The sequence below is a fragment of the Panulirus ornatus genome, chromosome 9 (genome assembly GCF_036320965.1).
Source record: "Panulirus ornatus isolate Po-2019 chromosome 9, ASM3632096v1, whole genome shotgun sequence".
Lineage (NCBI taxonomy): Eukaryota > Metazoa > Arthropoda > Malacostraca > Decapoda > Palinuridae > Panulirus > Panulirus ornatus.
The window spans coordinates 22,004,028-22,015,559 of NC_092232.1; the positions used below are offsets into that span (position 1 = coordinate 22,004,028).

Below are 11,532 nucleotides of genomic sequence, written 5' to 3' on the forward strand. Positions count from 1 at the left end.
CTACACACGAAAGCTTAGTAAGCTGCATTAGTGGTCAGCTGCCTTGCTGGCCCGGAACAGCTGCTGCTGCTGGCCAACTGAACCGCTGCTATGTTCAGGATCACTTACATGTGGGGCAATACGACTGTTATTGAGACACTGGCTGCTGGTGGGAGTGGAACGCCAGTGTGTTGGTCAAGGACAGTGATAAGTTGGCGAAGAAACGCTGCTGTGAAGGCAATACCAAAGCTGTGCTCACCACAATCACTTGTAGCATCCAAAATAATCGCTGTTCTGTTGGTTAGAATCAGACGTCAGTTGACGAGTCCCCGCAGCCTTGGCTAGAATCATAGCTGTGTTGCTTTGCTGTGTCTGTCGAAACTTCTGATCCTGCGGTAATAATCACAGCTCTGTCATGTCAGATATTTTACCGTCTCAGACAGGACGAGAACGCTGTCAGCCAGGACTAGAGTTGTGTTAATCCACCAGAGCTGTGTCACCCAGGATCAAAGTTGGGTTAACCCAGACGAGTGCTGTGTTAATCAGTAACGGAGCCGTGTTAACTGGGACCAGAGCTGTGTCACCTTGGACCAGAGGTGTGTTAACCTAGACCAGAGAGTTGTGTTGGCCAGGAGAAGAACATTTTAAACCAGACGAGAGCTGTGTCACCCACGATCAAACGAGTGTTCACCCGGAACAGAGCTGTGTTAACCCGGACCAGAGCTGTGTCACGTAGGACCACAGATGTGTTAACCCAGACCAGAGCTGTGTCACGCAGGACCAGAGCTGTGTTAACCCAGACCAGAGCTGTGTCACGCAGGACCAGAGATGTGTTAACCCAGACCAGAGCTGTGTCACGCAGGACCAGAGCTGTGTTAACCCAGACCAGAGCTGTGTCACGCAGGACCACAGATGTGTTAACCCAGACCAGAGCTGTGTCACGCAGGACCAGAGCTGTGTTAACCCAGACCAGGGCTGTATCAGACAGGACCAAAACTATGTTGACCAACACCACCACTAGTGTAGCAGCTGTGACCTCCGTTGTACCGGATAGGACCCCAGCTGTAGAGTCGGTCAGGACCCCAGCTGTAGAGTCGGCCAGATACCCAAGCTGCAGAGTCGGCCAGATACCCAAGCTGCAGAGTCGGCCAGACCCCTAGCTGGAGAGTCAGCCAAAACCCCAGTTCAGAGTCGACCAGAACCCCAGCTTCAGAATCGAACAAGAACCCCAGCTTCTGAGTAGGACAGAAACCAAACCCAGCTACAGAGTCGGCCACAACCCCAGATATAGAGTTGGCCAGAACCCCAGCTTCAGAGTCGACCAGAACCCCAGCTTCAGAGTCGACCAGGACCCCAGCTGTGTGTGCCAGGAAGCCGCCAGCACGTGCCTACCCCTAGAGACAAGTCAGGGTTGGAGCCACTAGTTAGTTACACTGGCCCCAGACAGCTGGAGATGACTGCAAGATAATTAGTTGACTCTGGACCAAGTCCTCCATGTCTGGGAGGGTGGTAACCCAGGGAATAGGAACAGTATGGTGGGTGACGGTGTAGTATGGTGGGTGATGGTGTTGTATGGTGGGTGATGGTGTAGTATGGTGGGTGATGGTGTAGTATGGTGGGTGATGGTGCAGTATGGTGGGTGATGGTGTAGTATGGTGGGTGATGGTGCAGTATGGTGGGTGATGGTGTAGTATGGTGGGTGACGGTGTAGTATGGTGGGTGATGGTGTAGTATGGTGGGTGATGGTGCAGTATGGTGGGTGATGGTGCAGTATGGTGGGTGACGGTGTAGTATGGTGGGTGACGGTGTAGTATGGTGGGTGATGGTGTAGTATGGTGGGTGATGGTGTAGTATGGTGGGTGATGGTGCAGTATGGTGGGTGATGGTGCAGTATGGTGGGTGACGGTGTAGTATGGTGGGTGATGGTGTAGTATGGTGGGTGATGGTGTAGTATGGTGGGTGATGGTGTAGTATGGTGGGTGATGGTGTAGTATGGTGGGTGACGGTGTAGTATGGTGGGTGACGGTGTAGTATGGTGGGTGATGGTGTAGTATGGTGGGTGATGGTGTAGTATGGTGGGTGATGGTGTAGTATGGTGGGTGACGGTGTAGTATGGTGGGTGATGGTGTAGTATGGTGGGTGATGGTGCAGTATGGTGGGTGATGGTGTAGTATGGTGGGTGATGGTGTAGTATGGTGGGTGATGGTGTAGTATGGTGGGTGATGGTGCAGTATGGTGGGTGATGGTGCAGTATGGTGGGTGATGGTGCAGTATGGTGGGTGATGGTGCAGTATGGTGGGTGATGGTGTAGTATGGTGGGTGATGGTGTAGTATGGTGGGTGATGGTGTAGTATGGTGGGTGATGGTGCAGTATGGTGGGTGATGGTGCAGTATGGTGGGTGATGGTGCAGTATGGTGGGTGATGGTGCAGCATGGTGGGTGATGGTGTAGTATGGTGGGTGATGGTGTAGTATGGTGGGTGATGGTGTAGTATGGTGGGTGATGGTGCAGTATGGTGGGTGATGGTGTAGTATGGTGCAGTATGGTGGGTGATGGTGCAGTATGGTGGGTGATGGTGCAGCATGGTGGGTGATGGTGTAGTATGGTGGGTGATGGTGTAGTATGGTGGGTGATGGTGTAGTATGGTGGGTGATGGTGTAGTATGGTGGGTGATAGTGTAGTATGGTGGGTGATGGTGTGGTATGGTGGGTGATGGTGTAGTATGGTGGGTGATGGTGTAGTATGGTGGGTGATGGTGTAGTATGGTGGGTGATGGTGTAGTATGGTGGGTGATGGTGCAGCATGGTGGGTGATGGTGCAGTATGGTGGGTGATGGTGTAGTATGGTGGGTGATGGTGTAGTATGGTGGGTGATGGTGTAGTATGGTGGGTGATGGTGCAGTATGGTGGGTAATGGTGCAGTATGGTGGGTGATGGTGCAGTATGGTGGGTGATGGTGCAGCATGGTGGGTGGTTGTGTAGTATGGTGGGTGGTTGTGTAGTATGGTGGGCGATAGTGTAGTACGGTGAATGATGGTGCAGTATGGTGGGTGATGTAGTATGGCGAGTGATGGTGTATATATATATAATCTTTTTTTTCCAATACATATTCGCCATTTCCAGCGTTAGCGAGGTAGCGTTAAGAACAGGACTGAGCCTTAGAGGGAATATCCTCACTTGGCCCCCTTCTCTGTTCCTTCTTTGGAAAAATTAACAACGCTCTGACGACACTATAATGTCTCTCCCGTAGAGAACACAACTCTTTGGTTCCCGTTTCTCAAACTATACCTTAGATAGCTAACATTCCTTTACTCCATAACACCCATCTCACTAATCCTATGCTTCTTCCCGTAATCTCTTCTCGAACTGTTCGAAAAGAGTTTCTCTGTCTGGACACACACAAAAAAAAGCAAGGCAAACCATCCATCCATTCCCATGTACTGAGTGTGCCTCTGAACTTGCACCTGTGCTTCCTCGCCAGTTCCCCTCTGTTTGAAATCCTTCTTCGTGGAAGCTTTCGTTGGTACATCCCATTCCTAAGAAGGGTGACGGCTCTAACCCCTTAAACTATCTTCCTGTTGCTTTGACATCACTTTCAGTCTTAGAATCTCTCCTCAACTCCCATATTTCCAGCCATCTTGGATCTCATTCTCTCTGATCACTGTAAGGCGATATCCGTAAGGCGAGATCCACTAGTGATATTCTTTCCTATCTTACTAATATCTGGTCATCATCCGTGAGAGATTTGGGGGAATCCTGTGTAGTTGCCCTTGATACATTCATATCTTTTGACAGGGTGTGGAACCAGTGCCTCATCTCTAATCTTCTCTCCTTTGGCTTCCCTTCCTCACTTTGCTCCCTCGTATCTAGCTTCCTCTCTGGCCGTTCTATCTCCATGGTTATTGATTGATCAGCCCCCCTTCTCTACCGACATTGGTGCCCCTCAAAATTCTGCCCTGTCTCCTACACTTTTTATCAGTAATTTCTGCAATTCCACCTCATAACTCAATGAATATACCATACCTGGTATTACTGCAATATCCACTCTGTTTTGGACACCCAATGTTAGGGAAAGAACGTCTGCATCTAAGAAACTGGTAGTCTTGTTTAAATGTCGAAATATCTTTTCTTCTGAAAAGCTGCTCCGTTAATACAAAGGACTGATTCGTCCTCGTATGGAGTACTGCTTTCACATCTGGGGTGGTTCTAACTGTGTATCCTTACTTGACAGAGTCGAAAACGGTCCGACTTAAAGACTGTCCTAAACTAACTTTAAAACTTGACCCGCTTGATCTACGCCGCAATGTTGGTTCACTCTTCCTTTCCTATTAGGTATTATTACTTCCGGTTTTGCTCCTGAGAGCTAGCTGCTTGTGTGCCCTAACCACTAGTAAGACCACGGTAAGCTGCTGCGTCACATGATTATCGTATAGTCGTTAACAACCCAAGGCTGGACCGACACTGCGAAGGTTTGCAACTCTACATCTTCGTGTCTTTTCCAATAACTATGACCGGGAACATTTTGAAAAAACAGGTTTTTTCGATTCATCCAAAATTTGTAAATATTTTTCCCTTTCATTAACCTTTCTATATTTCAGTAAAGGCCCGGCTCTGATGTGACGTTTTGCCTGTGACTGGTGCCTCCAAAGTAATAAAAATAATAAATTATTATTATTATTATTATTATTATTATCATTATTATTATTATTATCATTATCATCATCATCATTATTGAGCTTGAAATCATATACTCGTACAATACTTGTGTAGTAAACACATGGGAATAGCTCGATGATAAAACAGGAAATTCAATATAATTAAAGAAACAGCATAACAAAATTTGAGTGTTTAACACATGGGGTCCCAGGTGCATCAAATTCCCTAGACGTAATCATAAACAGTCGTCACAGTTTTTCTTGTGTTCAAGAAACTGTGCAGGTATGTGTGTGTGTGTGTGTGTGTGTGTGTGTAATGTTGTGGAGTTTTTGTTTGTGTGTGTCTTAGCACGTGTATGATTCCACGTGCATGTATTTTCATGCGCGTATGGGTCCGCGCATGTCTGTTTCGGCACACACGTCTCTGTCCATGTGCACACGCCCGCGTGTGTGTTTTACCACGCGACCAAGTCTTTTGTGCGTGCATGTCTACTGATATATCTGTTTTCCTACATCTGGAAATGTGGAGGGAGCTTCACTGTCCTTGGGCATCACTTCTCAACCGTCTACATTCATCATACAGTTCTCTAAGTCTTCCAGAGCTGTCTGCATTTACTGCACCTTTGTTTCGCTAATCATCAGCCATATTTACTACTATCTTGCGGGAGAAGCACTCCATTATCGCGTCGTGCGATTTTTGCCTTGCTTAGTTTATGTCTTCTTACTTTACATTGGCCTCCTTCTTCATAACACTAGTGCACGTTAATATCCTCGTGTCCTCAATGATAACTTAGCGGAGCATCTCGACAAATCTAGTGAGCAATGAATTCTATTTCACGACTTCAAACTTTCATCAGCTAATTCTTTCATGATTATAGTTCTTGAAATATAGAGAGGGTTATGAACGGGAAAAAGAAATGGGAAATAATTTACGAATTCTATAGGAAGTGAAAAACCTGGCTTTCAAAATGTGCAAAGACATAGTTATTAGTAAAGACATGAAAGATACAGTTCCAAAGCTTCGAGATGTAGGGAAAGAAGCAGTTATCAAAACGGCCTAACCTTGAGCGGCCAACGGCCACACAATAATCATGTGACGTAGCACCTTGCCGAGTACCGCGTGGTCTATTTACTGGTAGAGGCACACAAGCAGCCAGCTCTCGGGAGCTAAACCAAGATAATATAGAAGGAGGGAAAGTGAACCAACATTGCGGCGAAGGTAAGCGGGCCAAGTTCTTAAGTTAGCCTGGGAGAGTTATAAGTCTGAACGCTTTCGACTCAACCCTGTCAAGTAAGGATGCAGGGACAGAACCACCCCAGATGTGAGAGCAGTACTCCGGACACGGACGGATCAATCTTTTGTATTAAAGGAGCAACTATTCAGAAGAAAAATTACTTAGCTAAACAGGATTACCATTCATTTCTAGAGGCAGCCTTACCTCTTTCCGTAATGTAGGGTTTCCAAGAAAGAGTAAATGTTACAATAATACCAAGTATGTACATTGAGACGAGAGGTGGAATTACAGAACCTCAAAAGAGACAGGAAAGTTGAGGAAATTCAGACAGAGATCGGTAGAAACTCAGTTTGAGGCATTAAACTTAACCAGATTTTGTGTACCCCACTGATATGTTCTCTCCAAGTCTGAGTTTATTAAGGAAGTTGTGTCGAGACGAGATGCAGATCGAGTGGAAGGAGAGGGAGCAGAATTAAAGGGTGTGGAGGAATGTAATGTTGAGTCATCACTGTATGAGTGCATTAGGTTATTTGTGGAAGAGAGGAAATCGTTGATAAAAAGGAGAAAAAGTGTAGGGGTCAGGGCAGAACCTTGAGACACCCCGCTGTTGATGGAGAAGGGTGAAGGAAGGCTGATCTATCAACAACCACGGAGACAGATCGGCCAGAGAGAAGGAAAGTGACGGAGGAAATCCCCAAAAAGGGGAGTTTAGAAATGAGATCCCGATGTCACACCGTGTCATAAGCTTTAGATATGTCATAGGTAACAAAGTATGACTCCCCAAAATCTTTCAGGGATGATGACCAACAGTAAGATGAGGAAAGAATATCACCAGTGGATCTCGCCTTCCGGAAGCCATACTGGTGATCAGAAAGAACACATTCAAGATCCCTAAAGGATTTGGGAGTTGGAGAGGGATTCAAAGACTTTGGAAATGGTAGATATCAAAGCAACAGGACATTAGTTCGAAAGGTTAGAACTGTCATTCTTTTTAGGGACGGCATGTACCAAACACGCTTCCAACAAAAAGGAAAAGTTCTGTATTTAAAAGCAGTATCGTAACATACGAAAACAAGCACTGGTGCAAGTTCAGAAGGCACACGCTTTCAGTACCCGGGGTTGGATGCCATCAGGACCATAAGACCTGCTTGTGTCCTGAGAGAGAAGCACCTTTCGGACAGTCCAGAAAGAGATTACAGGGATAGACAGAGAAAAAAGATATATCATCTAGCGGAGGTTTCGTTGTTATGCGCATGAATTTACTTCCGTGTTCGATTTTGCACCGTGAAAATGAGTCGGGCGTTTTTTTCAAATCAATTAGATTCATTTCCCAGTATCACCTGGCAGAATAACAGATAGGCATTAAGAACGCGATAAAAACTTGCCAATTTCCTACATGCCAGAGAAATCTATATGTAACAGATATCCTTTTTTTTTTTAAACAAAGAAACGGTGGACACTAAGGACCAGGTGTTACATACCCCATGTACTAAATTTTAGATGTTTTAAACAGTCATCTGCAGAAAATAGCAGAATAAACACTAAGAAGTTTTTCAGTTACGTTAGAAGCAAGACAGTCATTACCCAGTTAATAATACCATTAATTCCAGAAACGGTGACTTGGTTCAAGATAACCAAAACAGAGTCACGTAAGAAATATTAAATGACTTTTTGCATCCGTATTTACGACCAAAGACAAAACCTATGTCCAATTTCACTGATAAGAGAGGAGAAAGTTCTTCAACATATTGACATAAAAACCAATAGACGGAATGAAAATAAATAAAACGGCAGGCCCTGATAAGTTTAATCCGAGAAGTGTGAAAGAGGCGAAAAATGAGATAGTTATGCCCTTGACTGCCATTCTCATTGTTACTTGATACGAGAAGAGTTCCAGACGAATGAAACTTTGCCAATGCAACACCGGTATTCAAAAAAGGTAATACTGCTAGAAAATTATCGTTCCATAAGCTTAACGTCTGTAAAACCTATGGAAACCATCATTCGGGATAAAATTGTATACCATTTAGAGGACCACCACTTAATAAACGATTTTCAGCATGGTTGTTGTCGAAATCGCTCATGTCTGACAAATCGATTATATTTCTTTTATATTTTCATCAATATGTTAAGCAGTCGATGTCTATATAGGTTTCAAAAGCTTTCGAAATGGTCCCGCATCAGAGTTTACAAGCAAAAAGGAAGTCATGGGGTTTACTTAAGTGGATAGGTAATTGGTTGACCGGCCGTAAACAGAGTTGTGGTGAATGGTCAAGCCTTAAAATGGTTAGACGTAACAAGAAGAGTGCCACAGGTCTTGGGACCGGTTCTCATATATATATATATATATATATATATATATATATATATATATATATATATATATATATATATATATATATATATAATGATATTGATGATGGGATGCATTGAGATATCAAAATTCGTTGATGATACAAAGCTGGGAAATAAATCTGCAAATGAACTTGAACGTCTCCATCTTTAAAATGGCACTGGCAAACTGATGGGCTGGGCTCATAGGTGACAAAGGAACTGCAATATCGTTAAGTGCAAAGTTTTACATATCGGTATAAAAAAAAAAGAAAGAAAACGAAAAGGGTAGCTACAGCATGCATTCCGTTGAACTGAAAAAGGAAAACGAGGGCGTAATAATCTCCGTTGACCTAAATCCAAGTAAGCAGTGCACAAAAGCAGTGAAAACAGCGAACAAAAGTCTTGGATTTATGGGTAGGGCCTTCAAATTTACGTCCAGCGAAATGAACTTTACTCTTTATGATTCAATGATGCGCCCCCATTTTGAATATAATTTTGATTACCATTCATAAAAAGATACACAATGGAGAAAGCACAAGCGTCGAGCTACAAAGATGATACTGAGAAATCCTACAAGAGCAGATGAAATGAATTAAACCTAATTAGCTCAGAAAAGAGAAGGTTAAGAGTATTCACAGAACAAAGGCTTTTGATAATCTTGATCTATCAAGTTACTTAAGACTTGATTCGTTTTATATAACTCACAATAATGGAACGAACTCGTGAGCAAACGTTTTACCTCGAATGGGGCGAAGTACTTTTTCTTCAACAAGGTTGTTAGCATACGGAACGATTTGCCAGTTAGCGTGGTTGAAAGTAGTACTTTAGACACGTTTAAGAACAAACTTGATAAATACTTCGCTTCAACTCCACGACTTACATTATTTGCGCCTCTTTATTCACAATGACAATTTGCAAGTTATTCTCTTTTTACCACGCTAATCTACGAGTTTATGACATCTTTAACTATCGCAAATAGCCTTGAAAGGGCCCAACTGTCTGCTGCTGATCGACTATCTCTGTATTTCAAAGACGAAAGTGTTAATATATGTTATATACTGTATGTATGTCGACAAATATTGACCTTTCCTATCGAAGGGGTGAGGGGAGATTCGTTCACCCTCCAACCCTCCTTGCCTTCTCTTTGCTCTCTAAAGCGCGCTGCAATTGGTGGGCTTCATTTAAAACCAGAAAGGGGTGAAGCTTATGCAGTTACAGGATATGGAAGCCATTCTTCCCTTACAGATTCATAATCTATAGCAAGAAATCAGTTGCCCCAAGATTACTTTCCGCAAAAAAAGGGCCATGCGATACAAGAACTAATGCTATGGGCTGGTGCAAGCCAAGTAAAACTGCGTTAACATAAAAGTCATCCAATAGGAGAAACAACTGGACTATTGCACTCCTAACCCCACGACCTTCAACTTTTCACATCAGAATCGAAGAACGTATATGAATATAGCTCAGTTTCGGATAGCTGTGCTGGAATGGTTGTTTGCATCCATGACCGGGTAACGGTGTTAACAAACATTTGAACAAATCTATAAATACTCTTACCTGTTACGCATCGTAGGCCATTCCAACGTGCGCAGATCCCACTATGTATGACGGTAAATGTGAATCCACCTTACCGGTGCTGAGAATGAATGAACTTGGTTGCTTTTCATCATCCCTGAGAAGTAAAACAAAAACACTGTCAAATTTCCCTCCTAAATATCGTCTAACTCACTTCGCCCAACACATATTTCTCCGAGAAAAATCGTCAAGTCCTTATCATTCATCAGTTATTTCAGCAATTATTCGTTAAGATGTAACTGTAAATACAAATAAAACTAACTGCTCTTACTTTCGTAAACACTGTTCAGAGCGGACGACACACCCATGACCAGTCTGAAGCTCCGAACTCTGCTTCATGACGCAGGCTATCTTCCGTGTCCGAGTCATCAAGACGCCTCACAAATGTTTTCTAAGGCGAGACGAGCAAAGATCCACCACCAACAGAGCGGATCGTTGTTTTGCCCAACTGAAGACGAAGAACCAAAACAATCCATACAATACAGATTTTACACGAATGTTATAATCTCCAGCTTAATGACCGCTCACCACTCGAAAGACACAAATCCAGTAACATACAAAGTAATGTAATCCACACATACAAAGGAGCATTTTTCAATGGTGCATCAGCATATCTATGGAATAATTCTATATTAACTATCTATAAATCTATACTTACGAACATAACAAAATGAACGAAACAGTGAAGACGGTTTGCTTAAAATCTCAATTACGGTTGACAGTCTTAAATGACGTATTGACCCTGAACTCTCACCTTTTAACATCAGAAACAGCACAGTTGGATGTGTGAAGGTCAGGCCATGTAACTGGTGGGAACATGCTCTCGTCATCCATCACTGAGCTCTGCTGCTGTCGCACTGATCAGCAAAATGCCAAGCAGGCCAGACGACTGAGGGTGGGGGGGGGGGGGGGGGGGGGGGGGGTTTGTACAAAATATGCCTTAAAAAATATTAATTGATAACCGCCTCCGTGTTAACAATACTTACTTTCCAGTGTCTATGTAAACTCTCTTGTTGATAGTTTGTAACCTATGTTTGATTCAAATGGTCTCGGTTAGCGTTGAATGTGCACGTAAGAGTTAAAGCCATAAATCTGATAACATTCAAGCTTTCCCGTAATCTTCGTACTTTATTGACTCGAAGTTACGACCTTCACCGGAACGCTCATTACACATTTTGCTCGATAATGATTGTTTAGCAATTTACGTCTTTTTTTTTTTTTAATCATAACATTTTTGTATATAAATATGTTATAGCTCACATTATGAGTTGAAATTACATGAAATTTCATTAAATGTCTTGATTTATATCTATGTTTGAATATCCGACAAAATTCGAACTCCAATTGACTAGTGAACAACAGGTGTAGACAACTTCAGATAAGTCCACTGTACAGGACACAGTTTCCAAACTTGTCTAGAAACTTTTGAGTTAACAGTTCATCCGCTTTATCTGTATTCTTATACGTTCCCAGGAATTTGCCTTAAAGTTATACATGTGTTCGTGTGTTTTTGTCTGGTGTGTCCGTAAGATTATGCGTACGCATGTATGATCGATATATGTTCATGGAACTTTAAGATGTAGGACTGACTGACCATTCTTTGATACTCCATACTAAAGTTTTGTGATTATTTCTGAAACTACAAGCGAGTCGGTCAATGACAAACACACACACACACACAGGAAAATTTTTCTGTATGAGCACGTCACTGAGCACAATGAAACCAACGGGGCTGCTACACCATCGTCATTAGAT

General features: G+C 43.2%; 1 protein-coding gene across 1 annotated transcript in view; it reads right to left on the reverse strand.

Moving 5' to 3' along the window:
• Positions 1 to 10,194, reverse strand: part of LOC139750261 (carboxypeptidase D-like) — a 273,624-nt gene extending 263,430 nt beyond the window's left edge. The window contains exons 1-2 of the mRNA XM_071664819.1: positions 10,049 to 10,194; positions 9,760 to 9,874 (exon numbers count right to left, since the gene is read on the reverse strand). Coding sequence (XP_071520920.1) covers positions 9,760 to 9,770 — 11 coding nt within the window. The 5' untranslated portion in view covers positions 9,771 to 9,874; positions 10,049 to 10,194. The remainder of the gene's footprint in view (positions 1 to 9,759; positions 9,875 to 10,048) is intronic.
• Positions 10,195 to 11,532: the final 1,338 nt, after the last annotated feature.